The sequence below is a fragment of the Ascaphus truei genome, chromosome 1, assembly GCF_040206685.1.
Source record: "Ascaphus truei isolate aAscTru1 chromosome 1, aAscTru1.hap1, whole genome shotgun sequence".
NCBI classification, from domain to species: Eukaryota; Metazoa; Chordata; class Amphibia; order Anura; family Ascaphidae; genus Ascaphus; species Ascaphus truei.
Window position 1 is genome coordinate 373,759,189 of NC_134483.1, and position 19,982 is coordinate 373,779,170.

Here is a 19,982-nt window from a genome sequence, read left to right on the forward strand (position 1 = left end):
TTCGGCAGCCACTTTTTTTCCGCGACCCCGTTTATAACGCGGTAGTTGCGGGTGGCCCCCGAGGACCACGCTATAACGGGGTTAAACTGTATGTATATAGTAGAACTATTTGTTTTTTGGAAACAAATCAAAATAAGCGGGAAAATTCTAAAATGCCATTATAAAACATTTAAATAAGTATACAATCACAAAAACAATTAGGATTCAAAAATAATATAACTGAAACAAAAAAAAAAAAGATTACTCTTTACCAATCTATAGTATATACCCAATACAGGTAATTTAACAACAGTGTTAACCCAACAGAAACATAGAATTTGACAGCAGATAAGAACCTTTTGGCCAACACAAAGAATTTAAATTCGCCAATCTAGTTGTATGCTGCAGATCCAGGATGTGCAAACTTGGGTTTGCAGCGCATACAGAGGCCCTGCGCTCTTCCCCAAAGCATTTAAATTAAATGCCGGTGTTCGCGCACAAGGCCTCTGTAAGTTCCCTTACCTTGTCTCCCGGCGTTTTTTGGCGATGTGGTGTATAATGACGCCACAGGGTCACGATGCAGCGTTGCCATAGCAATGTGACGTCACATGACGCAGCGTTGCCATAGCAATGTGACGTCACATGACGATGTGATGTCAGAATGCCCGTGTCAAGGTAAGGAGAGGGGGCGCAAGCAGGGGGGGAGAGCAGGCAGGGGGTCGTAGAGGGAAAAGTTTGTGCATCCCTGCTGTAGATCATGCAGCATTTTAATAACTTTAAAACCAGAGACAGAACATGAAACACAGACAGAGCTCAGTGCACATCCAGTGAAACCTATACACGGTACAGTGCCTCAATATATATGTATAGATATCTATTAAATAAAATGGTCTTTTAGTGTAACATTTTGGCCAAAGTGTTGTAAGCCCCTGAGCCACTACACGGCAGACCACATCTCAAGGGTCCCTAACACTATTATAAATTCTTAATAACCTGTGCATTACCAGGAAGAATGATTTATAATAAATCTGTTAAAATTAGTTGCATAGTTCTAAGTCTGATTGAAGCTTTTATTAACCTGTACATTACCAGGAAAAACACTCTATTAGATTTGTCACAATCATACTGCAAGCAAGCAAGTTCCCCTGAGAGTGGGAGATGCTATGGAGTGAGCTTTTAACCATTTAAATGTGGGAGGCGGTGAGCTTCAACAAGATAGGAAGAGCCACCCCCCCACCCCCCACCAACATAGGGTTCAAGGATATCCCAGTTCAGCACAGGTGGCTTAATCAGATTGAGCCACCTGTATTGAAGCTGGGATATCCTTAAAAGATGACCTGTTCGGGGGTGTTAAGGACTGGGGTTGAGCACCACTGCTCTAGGTGAGGTGCCGTTTTACCAGCAATATACAAAGTGACATCACCGCTCTCCTTCTGCTGCTAATACCCCTCCTATTGCTGGCTTTCCCCATTGCTTTGTTAGATTATTATTTAAGTATGTGACCCAAGTGCATTATTTTGTACTTTTTGGCATTAAATTGTAGTTGCCACACTCTTGACCTTTCCTAAAATCTACAGTGCTTAAATCATTAATAATTTTGTGTAACCGCCGCTTGGAGTGTCAACCCTGTTGCAGATTTTTGTGTCATATGCAAAAAGGCTTACTCCCCCCCCAGACCAGTTGTAATATCATGTCTAAAGATATTAAAGAGCACTGGTTTCAGTACAGATCCCTCTACTGGTCCCCTACCTCTCTGAATGTACGCTATTTACCATGACTCTCTGTTGCTTCAATCACTGTCTTATCCATTCTACAACCTTAGAGTCCAATCCCAAGCATTGCAACTTGTTTATCACTCATCTATGTGGGACAGTGTCAAAGGCCTTCGTAAAATCTAGGAAAGCTACATATACTTCTCCACCCTAATCCCTTAAATTAGTCACCCATTAAAAAAAAATTGGGTTTATTTGCTATGATCTCCCATCAGTAAATCCATGCTGTCTCCGATATGTTAAATTAAATTCTGGAGGTTGAGAAACTTTCCCATCTGTAGTAATTTCTCTACCTTGAGGGAGGAGATTTCTGGCTGAAATAGGCAGTTCTTGTGTAGCCAACTGAGAGACCACTGCTTCATCAAAGGCCTCCCTGGAGGATAGAAGTCTGGACAACTATGGGCTCTTGCAGGGTGACTATTGTAGATCACAGGTACATTCCACAATCTGTGCCACTGCACAACTACTATGGCAGTGCAGTGAGTGTGATGTCAGTAGTGGAGAAATTAATGGAAACTTTGCCGAAAGATAGAATTGTTGACTAGCTAAAGTCCAACAACCTACAATATCGCAGGCAGCATAGGTTTACTGGGGGGAGATTGTGTCTAAATCTAATTGATTTGTTTGACAGGGTGAGTAAGGTAATATATCTGGATGAAGCAGTAGATATAGCTTACCTAGATTTTAGTAGGGCCTTTGACACTGTCCCACATAGATAGGGTGACCACCCGTCCCCCTTTTGCCGGGACAGTCCTGTTTTTTCGAGAGCTGTCCCGGTTTCCTGTGTGTCCCGGAAATGTCCCGGGTTTTCCTCAATTTGTCCCCGTTTGTTTTTTGTCGCCAGTGGTGCGCGAGTAAGCTGCGGTGCGCTGTGCGCGAGTCTGCGGCGGCGCGGAGGAGGAGACTACAGCAGCCCATCTGGTAAGTATTTTTTTTTTAATGCCAGGGGTTGGGTTTGTGTTACGTGGAAAATGGGTCTTGCTGATTGGATGCGGCCCGGCATTGTACAAAGTCCCGCCCCCCACCGGCAGTTTCCTACCTTGTTGGCCAATCCCCTGCGTCCCGGCATTAAGCCCCGCCCCCGGCATCATCCTTCACCAAGGCCCGGCATGTGGGAATGGATGGAAGGAAGGGTGCGATGGGGGGGGGGGGAGGCAGGGCCAGGGTGCCTGGGGGCAGGGCCAGCATGCCTGGGGGGGGGCAGGACCAGGCTGCCTTGGGGCGGGCCGCAGCGGGCAGGACCAGCGTGCCTTGGGCGGTCAGGACCAGGGTGCCTGGGGGTGGGGGGCAGGGCCAGTGGGCCTGGGGGGGTCAGGACCAGGGTGCCTGGGGGCAGGACCAGGGTGCCTGGGGGCGGGGGGCAGGGCCAGGGTGCCTGGGGGTGGGGCTTCCGCTTCCTGCGGCAGAGCACACGTGGTGTGTGTCTCTGCCCGCTCCTGGCTCCTCTGCGCGGTGTCTCCCCCCCTCTGCCCGCCCGGGGTGATATGAGGTGGGTTTTTGATCCGTTGCCTCCTGTCCTGGCGCTCTCTTCCCCACGGTCCCCTTGGTGCGGGAGATGGGCGCGGGGGCGGGCAGTGGTGGCTGCGCGGTGTCCCCTCATTCTGCCCCGGGAACCCTTGGCTGCCCGCCGAGTGAGGGGGGGCGGCAGTTTGTACCTTTGCGTCCCGGCGCTCCTATCCACCCCCCCCTTGGTACGGGACATGGGCACGGGGGTGGGTGCAGGGGGAGGCGGGGAGCCGCCTGCTCGTGGCTGCCTCTGTCTGAACTCCACTGTGTGTGTGTGTGTGTGTGTGTACCAGTGTGTGTGTGTGTGTGTGTGTGTGTACCAGTGTGTGTCTGTGTATTTACCAATGTGTGTGTGTGTGTATGTGCCAATGTGTGTGTGTGTGTATGTACCAATGTGTGTGTGTGTGTGTGTGTGTCTACCAGTGTGTGTGTGTACCTGTGTGTGTGTGTACCAGTGTGTGTGTGTGTGTGTACCAGTGTGTGTGTATGTGTGTACCAGTGTGTATGTGTGTACCAGTGTGTGTGTGTGTGTGCACCAGTGTGTGTGTGTGTGTGTGTGTGTGTGTGTGTGTGTGTGTGTGTGTGTGTGTGTGTGTGTGTGTGTACCAGTGTGTGTGTGTGTGTACCAGTGTGTGTGTGTACCAGTGTGTGTGTGTACCAGTGTGTGTGTGTGTATGTGTACCAGTGTGTGTGTGTGTACCATTGTGTGTGTGTGTATGTGTACCAGTGTGTGTGTGTGTACCAGTGTGTGTGTGTGTGTGTGTGTGTGTACCAGTGTGTGTGTGTGTGTGTGTGTGTACCAGTGTGTGTGTGTGTGTACCAGTGTGTGTGTGTGTGTACCAGTGTGTGTGTGTGTGTGTGTACCAGTGTGTGTGTGTGTGTGTGTACCAGTGTGTGTGTGTACCAGTGTGCGTGTACCAGTGTGTGTGTGCGTGTACCAGTGTGTGTGCGTGTACCAGTGTGTGTGTGCGTGTGTGTACCAGTGTGTGTGTGTGTGTGTGTACCAGTGTGTGTGTGTCTCCCTCTCTCCCCCTCTCTCCTTACCCATCTTCCCCTCTCTCCTTACCCATCTTCCCCTCTCTCCCTACCCGTCTTCCCCTCTCTCCCTACCCGTCTCCCCCCCTCTTTCCCTCCGTCTCTCTCTCACCTCTCTCTGTCTGTCTCTCTCACCCTCTCTCTCCCCCTCCTCTCCCTCTCTCTCCCTCTCTCCCCCTCCCTCCCTCTCTCTCTCCCTCCCTCTCTCCCTCCCTCTCTCTCTCCCTCTCTCTCTCCCTCTCTCTCTCCCTCCCTCTCTCCCTCCCTCTCTCCCTCTCTCCCTGTCTCTCTCACCCTCTTTCTCTCTATCTCTCTCACCCTCTCTCCTTGTCTCTCTCACCCTCTCTCTCTCTCTGTCTCTCTGACCCTCTCTCTCTCTGTCTCTCTCACCCTCCCTGTCTTATCTTAACTGCCGTATACCTACACCGAAGTAACCTACCCTTCTTTCTTCCAGATCTGACTCAAGTTTCACACGGGAGACCTCGGAAGACAAGTAGGGAACACCTCCCCTCCTGTATAGTAACTTGAGGGACTGCGGATCAGGTAAGATCCCAGGCGGGACTGCTGCTTTGGAAATTGTGAAGAGGGGGCATCCTGACACTGGTTAAGGGGTTCAGAAGTCATTCACATCTGTTTTTTTTGTTGTTCGATTAGTGAGGTCAACACACACACACACACACACATACACACACACACACACACACACACAACTATGTAACTAATGGTAGTTAAGTATGCTACAATAAATAAACTGTTATGTAAAAAAAAAAATGTCCCGGTTTTTCATTTTCAAAATCTGGTCACCCTACACATAGATGATTCATAAACAAGTTGCAGTGCTTGGGATAAGACTCTAGGGTGGTAGATTGATAAGACATTGGTTGAAGGCTCGGTGACAGAGGTGTGGTAAAGGGACTACCTTTAGAGGGGGGAAGGTAACCAGTGGAGCAGCTCAAAGATCTATACTGGGACCGGTGCTCTGTAATATCTTTATAGGTGACATTACAAATTGTTTGGAGAGGAAAGTACGCCTTTTGGCAGATGGCACATAAAATCTGCAACAGGGATGACATTCCAGAGGGGTGGGGGGTGGGAGGGGGTAAACAAAATCACATGATTTAGGTAGACTGGAGGAATGGTCAAAAGTGTGGCAACTGCAATTTAATGCCAAAAAGTGCAAAATAATGCACTTGGGTCACAAAAATCCTAAAGGCAGAATACACAATTAATGGCACTATAATGTCAACTACTATAGAGGAAAGGGACCTGGGAGTCATTATTTCAGCTGATTTAGAAGTTGGTGAGTAATGTAACAAAGCTATGCGCCAAGCCAGCAGGATGTTAGGTTGTACAGGCATACCCCGCATTAAGGTACGCAGTGGGACCGGAGCATGTATGTAAAGCGAAAATGTACTTAAAGTGAAGCACTACTTTTCCCCACCTATCGATGCATGTACTGTACGGCAATCATCATATACGTGCATAACTGATTTAAATCACACATTTGTAACAGGCTCTATAGTCTTCCCGCTTGCGCACAGCTTCGGTGCAGGTAGGAAGTTCAACTTTGAGATTCAGGACATGCTGACAGGCGCATGCGCGAGCTGCCGTTTGACTATTGGGCGATATGTACTTACTCGCGAGTGTACTTAAAGTGAGTGTCCTTAAAGCGGGGTATGCCTGTATAGGGAGAGTATTAGCAGCAGGAAAGAGGTGGTGATGCCACTTTATAGATAATTGGCGAGACCACACTTATAGTAGTGTGTTAAATTATTGAGACAATACTGTATCTCTGAAAGGACATAAATACTTCATAAATTGGAGCTTGTGCAAAAAAGGGCAACTAAGATAGTGCATGATCAACAGCAGAAGACTTATTAGGAAGGACCACAGGACTTTAACATGCACAGATGAGACCATGGAAGGGAGAAGGGGGTTATCATAGAAACGTGCAACTTTATAAAGGGGTTCAACTACGTACAGGAGGGAAGCATATTCCAAAGAAAGAAGTGCTAGAACAAAAAGGTTCAGGATATGTGAAAAACTACTTTTGTACGGAAGGGGTGTTAGATTAAAAAATTGCACAATAAAAGAAGCCACATTATTTGTAACTAAATTAGCACAAAGGTAATATTCACTTATAGTCTTTGAAAGAGGTTTCCGAGTGTACACAGTTCCAAAACTTTAATAAAACTTCAAATAAATAATGTCTCGCTTGTCTAAGGATACATGTAGATGCTAATCCTGTCTGAACAAGATCTTAAAACTTCCCTGTAGGAGTAAAAAGGTAACAAGCACTGGGTGTGTTTTTACTACAGTTTACTAAAGGCTCCAAAAAGTTGATGTAGACAAATATTAATACATATGAAAGAAATAGACGACAAACAGGCATACAATTATAAAACATTACAAAATATATTACTATGTGGGCTAGGGTTAAAACTTCAGGAAGCCCAAGTCAAAGTCTTAAAGAAGCGCTCCAAATCAAACCTATTTTAAAAATAATTTTAAAAATGTTTTCAAGCAGGGGGTTTCCGGAGCTGAGCATGTTGATTTCAGCTCCAGGGATTCCCTGCTTCACAACATACTTATTTGGCAAGGGGGTGCTGGTAGCCTCTCCGGCTGGGCTAGTTATGGTTTATCGAAATGGTGGCATAAATGTTCAGCGTCACACAGGCTAATGGGAAGCCGCAACGTCTGCCCTTGTGTCTTCCCGTTTGCCCATGTGATGCGGGAACTTTAAAACAGCAGAGAGATACGAACCCCCCTTAAGGAGGCAAGTATCTTTGGAAGCTGAACTCCACCTTGTGCAGCTCCAGACCCCCTGCTTCAAACCTATTTGAATTTTTTTTTTAAATGGTGCTTGATCTGTTGCTTTAAGTTTGAGCTTTAAGAAATTGTGTTCGTACAATAAGGCTGCGCTTATAGGGCCGGCGACGTCAGGCTGCGGTCGCTGGAAAAATCAAATTGAGATGACTTCCAGCGAACGCGACCAAACCGTCGCTCCGTCGCGCTTACAATAAGCGCACGCGACGGCGGCAATGCATGTGTTTTGACATAAGCGCGGTCGCCGTCACTATAAGTGCAGCCTTAAAGAAGAAACTGCAATTTTCAAGTGTGAAAAATATCTACCGTAACTGTGTCGATCAATAAATAGTCCATAACTCAACTGGTCAGTGGGGACCAGGATGACTGTCTACCACCTCACACGGTACTATTAAGTGATTTAGAGCAACATGAATATTTAGTCATTTCAGCTTTAATCTAACAAATTGAAAAACAGCAACTAAATATACATGACTAACTGCATTAATGAAGATTGATCACCAAAAATCTCTCTAGAGAGATACCTATACCAAAGAAAGCTTTGTTATTTGCAGAATGTATACGGTCTAATAATAATAATTATGTACGATACTATCAATGGTGCCAGAAAGAACTATGTAAAGTACCAGCAACTTAAAGACAAGAGACCAACATCTGAAAACAATAACTTTTTTTAAGGATTGATAACGTGACACATTGCCATTACTGACCCAAGCTCTATTTGCATTTTACTGTACAAGTCTCTTAAGAAAGATTCTGTCCATTGTAATTTCTGCCAATAAGATTTATAGAGCCAGCAACTACAAAAAAACAAGATTACCTAAAGTGCCACTTTAATAATATTATTAATCAGATGTAAATACAAAGAAAATAGTGTTCAAGTCCCAAGTAGTCATTAGTAACCCTCTTTTGCTAAAAACAAACGCAGTTGTGTTTGGCGTTACTTCTTTTCAAGTAAATCTTTGCAGCTGCTTCTGCTTTTTATAGATCTTACAGGTAAGATGACATAAACAAGACTCATTATTAGTAAGGACTATTCAGCAAAAGAACAATGGTGCAGATATCTATAACCCTCAATGCCTGTTCGAAACATTTTTCCTTCTCCGTCCAACTACTCCTGCACCCCTTCTATCTAACCTCACCACCCACTTCACAGACAAGATTGAGACAATAAGACATTTCTACATGTCAAGTTCCACATGCAACACCTACATCCCCTTGCACACCTACATTTACTCTCTGCTCATATTCCCCTGTGGAGGATGAGGTCTCAGCGCTCCTTATCTCGCCCTACAATCTGTCCTCTTGATCCTATTGCCTCACATCTCCTCTGCTACCCGCTCTAAAACACTAAGCCCCACCCTAACTCACCTTTTTAACCTGTGTCTCACCTCTGGCACATTCCCATCTTCTTTTAAACATGCACTCATCACGCCCATTCTAAAGAAACCCTCACTTGACTCATTCTCCCCCTCTAACTATCGCCCTATCTCTCTTCTCCTCTTTGCCTTCAAGCTACTTGAGCAACATGTATACAATCACCTCCTTTACTTCTCTCCAACAACCCTTCTGACCCTTTGTAATCTGGTTTCCGCCCTCTACACGCTACTCACCAGTAGCCAGTCCTATATAAACCACCCCTTCCTGTTCTTCGTTGCCTGTTTATTTATTGTGGTTACCCCTGTATACAAGGTCACTGCCTCTTGTCTTTGCTGCTGCGTACCAGACCCCTTCAGACTGTTCTATGTTACTCCTCTATTCTCCTGACCACTGCCTGTTTCCTAACCATCGGTACCTGCCTCCTGCCTGCCTCTAACAATACCGGTTTCCTGACCATTGTTACCTGCCTGCCTCTGACCACTGCCTGTCCACTGACAACCGCTACCTTCCTGCTAACCTGTCCCAGCCACTGGACTCCAGCCCCGCAGTCGCTCCCTATGACACATGAACACTCTCCACTCCATTAGCCTCCATGATGCGGCCTTCTCTTGGTTCACATCCCACCTATCCAACCGCTCCTACAGTATTTCCTTCTCTGGTGTCTCCTCTTCACTCCCTCTTTCTGTTGGGGTCACACAAGGCCCTCTGCTCTTCTCACTTTGCACCTCCTCTCTTATTTAACTAATGCAATCTTTTGGCTTTCAGTATAATCTCTATGCTGATGATACCCAAATTTACCTCTCCTGTCCTATGTCACCAACTGTCTCTCTGCAATATCCTCAACATGTCCAAAACAGAACTACAACTCTATCTCCCTGCCTCTGCCACCCCTACACCCACCCAAACGCTGCCTGTCAATAATACCACACTCTCATCAACACCTCAAGTCCACTGTCTGGGTTCACCTTTGACTCTGCTCTCTCCTTCATTCCACACATTCAGTCCCTCATAAAGTGCTACCGTTTACACATCCTTAATATTGCCAATATACGTCCTTTTTTCACTCTTGATGCCACTAAAATCCTAATTCACTCATTAATCCTATCCCACCTTGACTACTGCAACCTTCTTCTAGTTTGTATCTCTCTTAACTGCATATCCCAACTCCAATCCATCCAAAATTCTGCCGCCTGACTCCTCTACCTCACTCGCCGCTCCACTTCTGCTGCTCCACTGCATAAATCCCTACACTGACTTCTAAAATCCTAGGTCTGCTTACAAAGCTTCCAATGATACTGCCCGCCTCTCCCCCTCATCCAAAAATATATATACCTAAACACCCCCTACGCTCTGCCTAGGACATCCGCCTTTCCTCCTGCCTTATCACCTTTTCTCCCTCCCTCCTACAGTATACAGTAAGACTTCTCCCGTGCTGCCCCCTCTCTCTGGAATTCCCTACCATGTACAACCAGACTCTCCCCAGCTTCAAATCATTTAAAAATGAAACTTTTCAAGCAAGCCTATCTAGTACACACATAACACCCTCCCCGCCAAGCTGCCCCATGGAACTTAGCTGTGGTGCCCATCTCCTTGCTGCCACCCTCCTTCTCCATCGCATCGTCAAATTATGCCACGGACATCACCAACGTGACATAGCACTGCGTCGTGTTGCCATGGTAATGCAACGTAATTTGACGCCTCGATTCCATGGCAACGAGACGTTGTATGTCGTCATGTGGGTGACGTCCACAGCATCATTTAACGCTGATATTTGAAAGGTTAAGGAGGGCGGCAGCTACATGTAAGTGCCTTCCCATTAGGCCCGATTGACCGGAGAGTGCGGCAAATGTATATGGGGCTGACATTTTTGCCGCCCAAAAATTTTGCAGGCCTGGGCCTAATGGGAAATTTGCCATGGTCGCCAACCCTACTGGTACCAGCTGTGTGGCTAGACCCAACTCCACCCTAACACCTCCCAACATACACAACCGTAAACCTTATTGGGACCAGCTTTGCGGCTGGACCATACTCCACCCTGAGGCATACGTCATCCCACAATGAGCAGCCACTTCACCCTTTGTTTCAACATGGTCCCTATCTCCTCTAGATTGGAAGATCTCACGAGCAGGACCCTCATTACCTTTTTGCATCTGTTTGTACATGCTAGTTTATATTTGTAAGTAACGGTGTATGTAATTATCAAATCTCTGTACCGAGCTGTGGCATATGTTAGCGCTTTACAAAAAAACGATAATAATAATCTCAGATGGTTACATATGTAGTGAAGAACCTTTGGAATATGTTTCATAAGTGGTTCACTCCCAACGAGAACCGTAACTGTGTTGGATGGATTGCACCAAATACTTTCCTCCCTTGATATGTCATTGTTGTAAAGTAGGCATGCTCGCTAGGGCCTGAATGAGTCACTTCCTAAGTGCCAAATGAGCACAATTTGCACTATTATTACTCCTATTTCATTTATTTATTATTTTATCACACATATTTTCGGTCAAATGCACTTTGACCAAGATGCAACAGAAAGGGAATTCAAATACGAAATAAATTCAAGGATCAAATCAGGTCAGGGATTATACAGCAGGAAGGAAAATTGGACAGATCAGGTGGACCAAGTGGCTCTTATCTGCCGTGAAATTCTATGTTTCTGTGTCAATAAAAGGATGCAAAAAGCATTAAGTATATTTAATTTCATTTTTAGTTGGTTTCAATAGCTTGGAGATGGTCTCGTTTTCAACTACTGTATGGTTAACAATTGAGAAGTAAAACAATCTGTTGCCCTGCAGATATTTGTGGGTCATATTGGGTGTAGGTTACCAGCGGCAGTGACGGCGCATGTCAGATAGGGCCAGTTCCACTGAGGAGCAGGCAGGAAAATATAAATAAGGGTTAATACAGCAACCAATCCTTTGTCCAAGAAGAGGTGTGGCTTCAGTCATGTGCAGATAATGTTCATTTTTGGCCACGATTCAGCTTTTAATGTAAGATTTTAAAAAGATTCGGGTCAGTTTACCACAGGGAAAAAGTGGCTGTAAATCTATGATTATTACCGCGGTCATGGACTGAATGAAGAGATAAAAACCGTGCCATTGAAATTGTGCCTTAAAATGAATTACAGATTATCTGATGGTATTCGATCTCTATAACATTAGTATTGGAGATTGTGTTACAGCATTTTCTAGTATGTTTCACATTTATAAGAATTAACTACATAAATGCATAAAATGTGCAGGGTACACAATGACCTCTAGTGAGATGCAATGGCCGCATGCCAGGTTTAATTGTGGCGAGAGCCAAGCAAGCTATATCTAATAACCATTGGCTGAAGATCATTTTAAAAAAAGGGGCCTGATTTCATAGGAGCAGGCGCTTGTCAAATCAAGGTAAGACCCTATTTACAATAGGTTTGCTACACAAATAAGAATAAAAAGGGTAAAAATCATTGTTAAATATAATTACCCTTTTCTTTAAAAAAAAAAAAAAAAAGTGTGTATGTTTAGATTCTTAAATAAAAAAAAATGGTTTTAAAGAGGCAATCCAAGTCTGCAATTTTTTTTACGAATTTACTTTTTTATTACCAGCAGGGGGAGCAGGGGGTGTCCCGAGATGAACCCGTTGATTTCAGCTTTGGGGACCCCCTGCTTCCGGAGACACTTACGTCAGAATGATGTGCCAGTAGCAGCTCTCCTCGGCTGCCAGGGAAAGCGCAATGGCTGCTGTTTAAAGATTTTGCATCCTGCGGGTTAATAGGAAGTCGTGACGTCATCGGTTCGGCTTCCTATTGGCCCATGTGATGCGGGAGCTTTAAACTTTAACGCCCAGCTTGCTCAGCCGGAGCAGCAACCAGCACCTACTACCGAGGTATCTCTGGAAGCCGGGGTCCCCGGAGCTGGAATTAATGGGGTTCAGCTCCAGAGACCCCCTGCTTCAATCCTATATAAAAAAAATTACAATTTGCAAAACAATAAGCAGGCTTGGATTGCTCCTTTAAGAAGTTACAATTGCTGCTAATTCCCTTGCTGGCAAGCCAATCTGTGCTCTTAATTGGTACACATAAAATAAGCATTAAGGTCCATATTTATGAAGCAGTGCTTAGTGTCAATCATTAGTTATAATTCAATTATTTTTTAGGCTCACTGCATAATTAACGCAATACAACTTTCTGCTATTCGAAGTGACAGAAATGCATCAGCAGCTATGTGTAGGTGATTCCATTATTAGCATAGTGGTTATTAAGGGTAGTGTGAAGTCGGAGTAATAGTTACTATACATGCATCCCAATGTAAGGTGCAAGACAAACATTGCACAGCAGGTGACAATGTCTGGTGGCATTGGGTGGTACGACTACTTGTTTCCAAACCTATGGTGTTACCTTGCCTGTATTCAAACAAAGTAGCATTTCTTCCTTTAATGTGCTTCATCAGGGTATAACTGAAGTTAAATCCTCTTACCCTACATATGTATGGATTCCTCTCTCCTGGGGAGAAGGTCTGTGACCGAACGATCATGCTATTTCGCACAAACGGGCGTTGCCTGGAGCCAAGGTTATTCCTGTCCTTGTGTCGGACTGCAATATTTTCACGAACTGCTTCCTCTGTGTTAGTTTCTTTGTCAACCTAGAAGTAGGATTCAGAGATAATTTATCATTTTGATGTTCTCTTATTACGTTACTCGTTGTAACAGAGTGTTAGCAAGTTGCTCCAGCCTTGGGTGCATTGCAGGGAGAAGAGCACAAACACTGGGATAAGTTCATTCCTGCAGTGCAGAGCGGATTAACTAGTTCTTCTAGACATCATGTGTTGCCAAACGTTACAGTTCTAATAGCAGGATTGTTCCTGGAGAAGTGCACAATGTAGATATGTTGTAGGCTGTGATACCTAAATAGAGAATACCTCTACGCTTACTTATCAGCACAGGAAATACATATGTTCCCCTACTCTGTGCACTTAAGAGACCTGTGAAGTTTATAATGTTCTGTAACAATAATTTAATTTATAAAATCCATGCATTTTGAATTCCAATAGCCTTGATTTATGGCTACTACCCCCACACCCACAGTTGCATTTATCAACCATTGTGGTCAACCACTGCCATCTAGTGCACTTATTCCCTCACAGGCAGTCTTTATAAACTCTTAACATGCCTCTTATGTAGTCTCCCTTTTGGGACTACAATTTCAGTTAAAAGGTTAACGGCCCTAATGTGTTAACTGTGTGGACTCACTCGGGTTACTCCCCTCCCCATGATGTAGGATATACAGAAAGGATTGCCACTCCCTTGTATGTCTTGTGACCAGTGATGTCACTATAGGGAGATAGAAGGGTATATACGGCTTCACTCATGTTCTAGAAAACAGATTCCTCAGTGTTTAGTCTGGAGCCTCACCGTGAGTCCTGTAAATAGCTTTGTGTATATAGATGAATGTATTAAGTTGTGTCCTGTCACCCTTTGTAGTTTTCAGCTAAAGAACCTGCCCCTTTAAGTAAGCACCAGTAGTATGGGTTCATGATTGTTCTCACTGTTGAACAGGAGGAAGCATACTTTTAGTAAGGTGTTCTCAGTGTTAGTAACTCTGTAGTGTGTTTGTATCGGCCAACCTGGAAGGTCCGTTGTGCAATCCTGATCAGATAGGTCAATTTAACATGGGGCATTACTATCTCTATGCAAGAGACTGCCATTTTAACCCTTACTGTGGGTAACAAGCCAAGTACCTCCCCAGCGTCGGAGCGAGAGCTACCAAGTAGAAGCAGCACAGAGAACTTTATGATTTGCCATCAGTTAACATGTCTAGTGTGAAGTATGTCCTTGAATGGCGAGCCTTATGAACAAATGTTGAATAAAGCTCTTTTTGTACAATAAAGGTTCCTGGCGCAATCGTTATTCTATCTGCATATCCACAGCCAGCCTGCACACACCCAGCACCCTGAACAGGTATGAGGGACTGAGCACTGCCATGTATATAGTCAATTCGATGTAGAGCCAGGCAATGAGAGCTACACTTCAATTGTAAGATCTCTGGGGCAGGGAATCCCTTTCCTAATATCTGATTTTGTTTGTTGCACCTATTGTATTATACTGTCCTGTATTTTATTGTCTCTTTTGTAAAGCACTGCAGGAACGGTTGTCGCTACATAAATAAAGTTATACTTGCAAACATATATATTTTAAAAGTACTGTTATTGCTGTACATGCATCTTAAGACCTTCCTCTTAAAAGGAGGGATGTATTTACATTTTCATTTTGCATTATAGTCAAAGGACGTATCCGTGTGGTGGTGGCCCGCTCTGCACTCATCGCAATTTCCTGAATAACTCCCAGTGTGCACATCACCTAGCTTGGAATTCCACCGCTCAGAAAAATGGAACGGAACACACACATTGCTCAGACATTTATGATTTCATTTTCCAGCTTCATATAGTGCAACGTTTTATAGATGAGATTTTGTTTAATCACACGGCTACCCCAGTGTCCCCTCTGTCTGCAAAGGGGTTAAGAAACAAAATGGATTTTAAAGTCTGACAAATGCAGGGAGACTCATAAAAAATACATTTACCAGCATTGGTAGCTCCACAGCAGGGAGAGGGGAAGAGGGAGGATCCCAGTGGTTTGCTTCTCCTTGGATTTCTTCCAGTGACTCTGCAGCAACACCAGATATTCTCATTGTCTCTATGTAACCTTCTTCCATCAGTACTCCTGCCACTTGTTCATACGGGATGTCAAAAGATCCTTCTGCTGGCATTTCTGACCTGAGAACAGTTCAACAACAAGTATTTTAAAAGGGTCCCTTTTTAAAAAAAAGCCTCATATTTCTACAAGTAGAGAATTACTACTACTTTCTGCAGGAAAGGCTTTAAGCCATGATTACCAACATTACGAACATTACCCAAGACACCAATTCAAAGTCGAGCACTTTTTATTGTTCCATAAATGGTGATTTCAGAAATAATAATAAATAAATAAGTGTGTCAATTTTCACAGCACTTTTTACTTTGAATCCATCCGAGCTATGCTCTGTTCTCTGGCAGTGAAGGGGTAAACCATGAGTCACTTTAGCCAACAACCGCAGGGAGCAGCAATGCATGGCAGAGACACTTAGGGCCATGTTTAGCAAGCCGTGCTCAAGTGAAGGGACTACAACATGTCTTATAAATAGCTGTTCTTCGTAAATATAGGCCTACATTTCAGTTTCGGGGTTTGTTTGGCATGTCTCTCTCCCTCTTGTATTAATGTATCTGTATTAATCAAACCTGCTCCCTTATTCACTAAAGAGCAACAGAGTTTACAGACCATGCAATGTGAGAAACAAAGCAATGATTGTCAAAGTGTATGGAAAACATCCTACAGTGCCTGTTGCTACAGTAGATGCGCGATCGCAACTTGGCGGCTGCTCTTGTGCACGCGCAACCGGCAAGCTCTGATAGCGCATGTGCAACCGGCAAACGCCGTCCGCGTATGCACAGTCCGAAAATGCTGATCGCGCATGAGCAGCTTGGAAGTGCCGATCGCCCATGTGCGGTCGGCAACTACTCTTCGCGCATGTGCAGTTGGACGGCGAGCGCTGGATTTTGCCGGGACAAATCATTTCACCTTAGGTATTCAAGTACATGTGTCTTCTACTAAATAGGACTCTCTCCCCTCTTCAGCAAGTGTCATATTTTAGGCTCTGGATGTTATCTATACATACATTACATTCTGAACTTCCTGACTGTTCGAATAAACTTTTTTATAGCCTGGGGGAAAAAAAAGCACAAACTCAATTTTGGTTCGTTTGCACTTCTCTATCTGTTACCCAAATCCTGCCTGCCATTCCTGGGTCCCTAAATATTGATAGTATACAGCGGGCAAAGTGTAATCGTACTAGAGGATTCCCATCTCTTTGTTACTGTACATACCAGTGATTTTCAAACAGGGTTCCGCGGCCGCCAAGGGCGGGAGAGCTGGGACAGCTCTCTCCAATGCTGTCCCAGGCCCGGCGGCGCCCCACATAGCAGCGCCCCAGCGGCCCGCTCCAACACTGCTATACAAGGGCGGGAGAGCTGGGACAGCTCTCCAATGCTGTCCCAGGCCCGGCAGCGGCCCACATAGCAGCGCCCCAGCGGCCCGCTCCAACACTGCTCTCCCTGTCTGCTCCGGTCGGGGTCGGAAGTAGCTGACAGGTGGTGGAGGAAGAATCGGGCGGGTGCGCGTACGCTCTCAGGTGTGTGTCTGTGTGTGTGTAAGTGGGAGTGTGTGTGTAAGTGGGAGAGTGTGTGGTTGTGTGTAAATGGGAGTGTGTAAGTGGGAGAGTGTGTATGCGGTGTGAGTGGTAAGTGGGAGTGTGCGTGTAAGTGTGAGAGTGTGTGCGTGTAAGTGGGAGAGTGTGTGCGTGTAAGTGGGAGAGTGTGTGCGTGTAAGTGGGAGAATCTGTGTGTGTAAGTGGGAGAATCTGTGTTTGTAAGTGGGAGAGTGTGTATGTAAGTGAGAGTGTGTGTGTGTGTGTGTGTGTGTGTGAGTGGTAAGTGGGCGTGGTAAGTGGGAGAGTGGGAGTGGTAAGTGGGAGAGTGGGAGTGGTAAGTGGGAGAGTGTGCGTGTAAGTGGGAGAGTGTGCGTGTAAGTGGGAGAGTGTGCGTGTAAGTGGGAGAGTGTGCGTGTAAGTGGGAGAGTGTGCGTGTAAGTGGGAGAGTGTGCGTGTAAGTGGGAGAGTGTGCGTGTAAGTGGGAGAGTGTCCATGTAAGTGGGAGAGTGTCCATGTAAGTGGGAGAGTGTCCATGTAAGTGGGAGAGTGTCCGTGTAAGTGGGAGAGTGTGTGAGTGTAAGTGGGAGAGTGTGTGCGTGTAAGTGGGAGAGTGTGTGCGTGTAAGTGGGAGAGTGTGTTAAAGTGGGAGGGGGGTGTGTGTGTGTGTACATTCGAGTGCAAGGGGGAGGATGTAAGGGGCAGAGGGAGCGTAAGTTTGTGAGTGGGGCGAGAGACAGGGGAGATGGGGGGGAGAGAGAGAGACGAGGCAACGGGAGGGAGGACGGGACAGGGGCGATGGGGGGAGTGAGAATGGGTCGATGGGAGGGGGGGAAGAGACGGGAGAGAGACGGGGTGAAGGTGGGAAGGGGAGAGACGGAGGGGATGGGAGAGATGGGGGCAATGGGGGAGAGACACAAGAGGGGGAGAGACAAGGGCGACGGGGGGGAAGGGGAGAGAGATGAGGGTGGCACAGGTGGAGGAGACGGGGTCGAGGGTTTCCCAGAATTTCAAAATTGAATTCTGGGTTTCCCTAACCGAAAAAGGTAGAAAACCAATGGTATGTACAAACCCATGGTACCATCCTTTTTTTTATGGACATGCTTATATTATGGGATTATTTCAAAAAGACTTATGGCTGCAACTTTTTTTTATAGTAGAAATACTGTGGCAATGTTGCAAAGATAAGTCCCAAGAAGCTCTGCTTCAATGATCAACAGATTTACAATTTCTTGAAATATGACGCAGTAATATTACTATTTAAGCTGTACTACAAACTGCAGTTCTCCCGATCTGATTTGAAAATGACACATGTAGCCACTTTCAACATTATTCTTATGCCTTCTTAAAAAGTGTTTTTTTTTTTAAATTTATTTCAATGCTGAAATTTTTTTTGGAGGGCCTTCCGCTTTAGCTCACATCACTCTGGAGGCAGAAGTAAGGAATATAATAACCGAAAAAGAATGAGTGATGGTGACGTACCACTCTTCCCCAGAACTTCTCTGCTCCTCCTCCTCCTCCTCTTCCTGGGCCAGTTCTTGCTCCACTGCTTTCAGCTCAGCCGATGTCCTCTCCAACAATGCTGACACGGCATCCTTTCAGACACAGAGATAAAGCAGTCAGCAGATGAAAAAGAAAGATAAATTAGAAGGCAAGTTCAACTAATTACAGCTTCAGCTCCCCCCGTCTTTTATTGCATGTCTGTTTGACTTCTGTCATCTTGTATCTGAGACTGCAGCAGTAATGGAACTACATACAACCTCTAAAATCAGCTCAGCTACGTTTTAGATGTTAACATATTCTATTACACTACTGCTTCAGAGGCAGATATAAGCTGACAGGCGTCAATTGTTCTGACAGGGACATTGAAGACCTACTAAGTGATTCTACATTCTTGCAACATGCATGAAAAGATGCAGGGAAATATTGTTGATGGATGGTAGATTAATCGTTAGAGTGGCAGAGGTTCGGTGGCGCACCTCTGGCACTTCTGGGTCATGTGATTGCTCCGGAGCAATCATGACGCCACTGACTCCGGGATCTGGAACTGGAGCCTTCGATCGGACTGCCATCTCCGTCAGCGAAAGGTCAGCTCGGTTACCCCATAGAAAATGAGCAACTGCCTATGACGTACCTGGTACATCATAAAGGAGTGGCGGAAAACAACTTTCAAAACTTAGGAGCTGTCAGAATTTATAGGAGCCAAGGTTTTGTTGAATGGGAGGGTTGGTGAGGGGAGAGAGTCTTTTCTGGGTCTTCCTCGGCACTCCAAGATGGAGGCTATTAATGTCAGAGTGTGTAGGTCAGTGTGCAATCACCAACCCTCACATTCCTACCCACTCCTCCTGCCACACTGTCTGAATTGATAGCAGGGGTGGGCAGTCCTGGAGCCCTCCGCCGCGCTCCCTTCCCCTAGCCGTCAGGCGTCTCTGCCATCCACTCCAATCAATCCCCCATTAACCTCACCCGCACGAAGCAGAACAGCATGTAGTGACCTGTTAGTCACAGCCACGGCTGGTCACAGCGTGCCCTATACTGCTTTGTGTTCGTACTAGCAAAGAACCATCGGTTGCGCTGTTGCTAATCGCGACTGTGACTCACAGTTCAGTTAGCACCGCAACACAGACGACAGGAGTACATTTTTAGGCTCCCACGATTTTTCCATCCCTGTCATAAGGACCTCTGGCGTACCAGAGCCCATGTCACACCAAGAAAGTCATACGGGCATTATAAAGGTTAAAATAGGCATGTGAATAGTAGTAAACCTCCTCCGCTTGCCAAATGTAATGTACAGACAGAAACATTTAGAGGGCTATTTATCAAAGTCTCTCGTGCAGCAACTAAAACAATAGATGCTTAAAAACGCTTCAAACGTATTACATCCCCCAAAATACCATTGCTATTAACTGGATGTCCTCTAACAAATTTTATGTACTAAATGTATTTCAACATTTACAGCTTACCAGGTCCAAAGATCCAGACAGTCGCTTGCTCGTCTCCAATACGGACTTTTCATTTTGCTCCCTCTGAACAGAAATCTGTCTGCAGGGTAGCAGAGTATGCCACTGAGTATAAACCTCATTAGTAAATGATAAGTCTGCCAAGCTGATCTGAGTTCCAGCCTACAAGGAGAAAGGAGGAAGAGGAATTTTGTTTCACTTTGTTTTTTTCTTAAAGCAGTCAGTTGCTGAAAAGCTCTTTGAACAACTCAAAATGTATTTTTTATGTCAGACAATTTTACCAAAAACACCCAAAGT

At 45.4% G+C, this 19,982-nt stretch overlaps 1 protein-coding gene across 3 annotated transcripts in view; it reads right to left on the reverse strand.

Annotated features, from left to right (window-relative positions):
- The window catches only part of WWC2 (WW and C2 domain containing 2), a 245,958-nt gene that overhangs the window by 15,467 nt on the left and 210,509 nt on the right, over positions 1 to 19,982 (reverse strand). For all 3 annotated transcript variants that reach the window (XM_075610722.1, XM_075610741.1, XM_075610733.1), the window contains 4 exons: positions 19,689 to 19,847; positions 18,208 to 18,320; positions 15,067 to 15,259; positions 12,965 to 13,129 (listed from right to left, as the gene is read on the reverse strand). In XM_075610722.1, the coding sequence (XP_075466837.1) occupies positions 12,965 to 13,129; positions 15,067 to 15,259; positions 18,208 to 18,320; positions 19,689 to 19,847 (630 nt within the window). The remainder of the gene's footprint in view (positions 1 to 12,964; positions 13,130 to 15,066; positions 15,260 to 18,207; positions 18,321 to 19,688; positions 19,848 to 19,982) is intronic.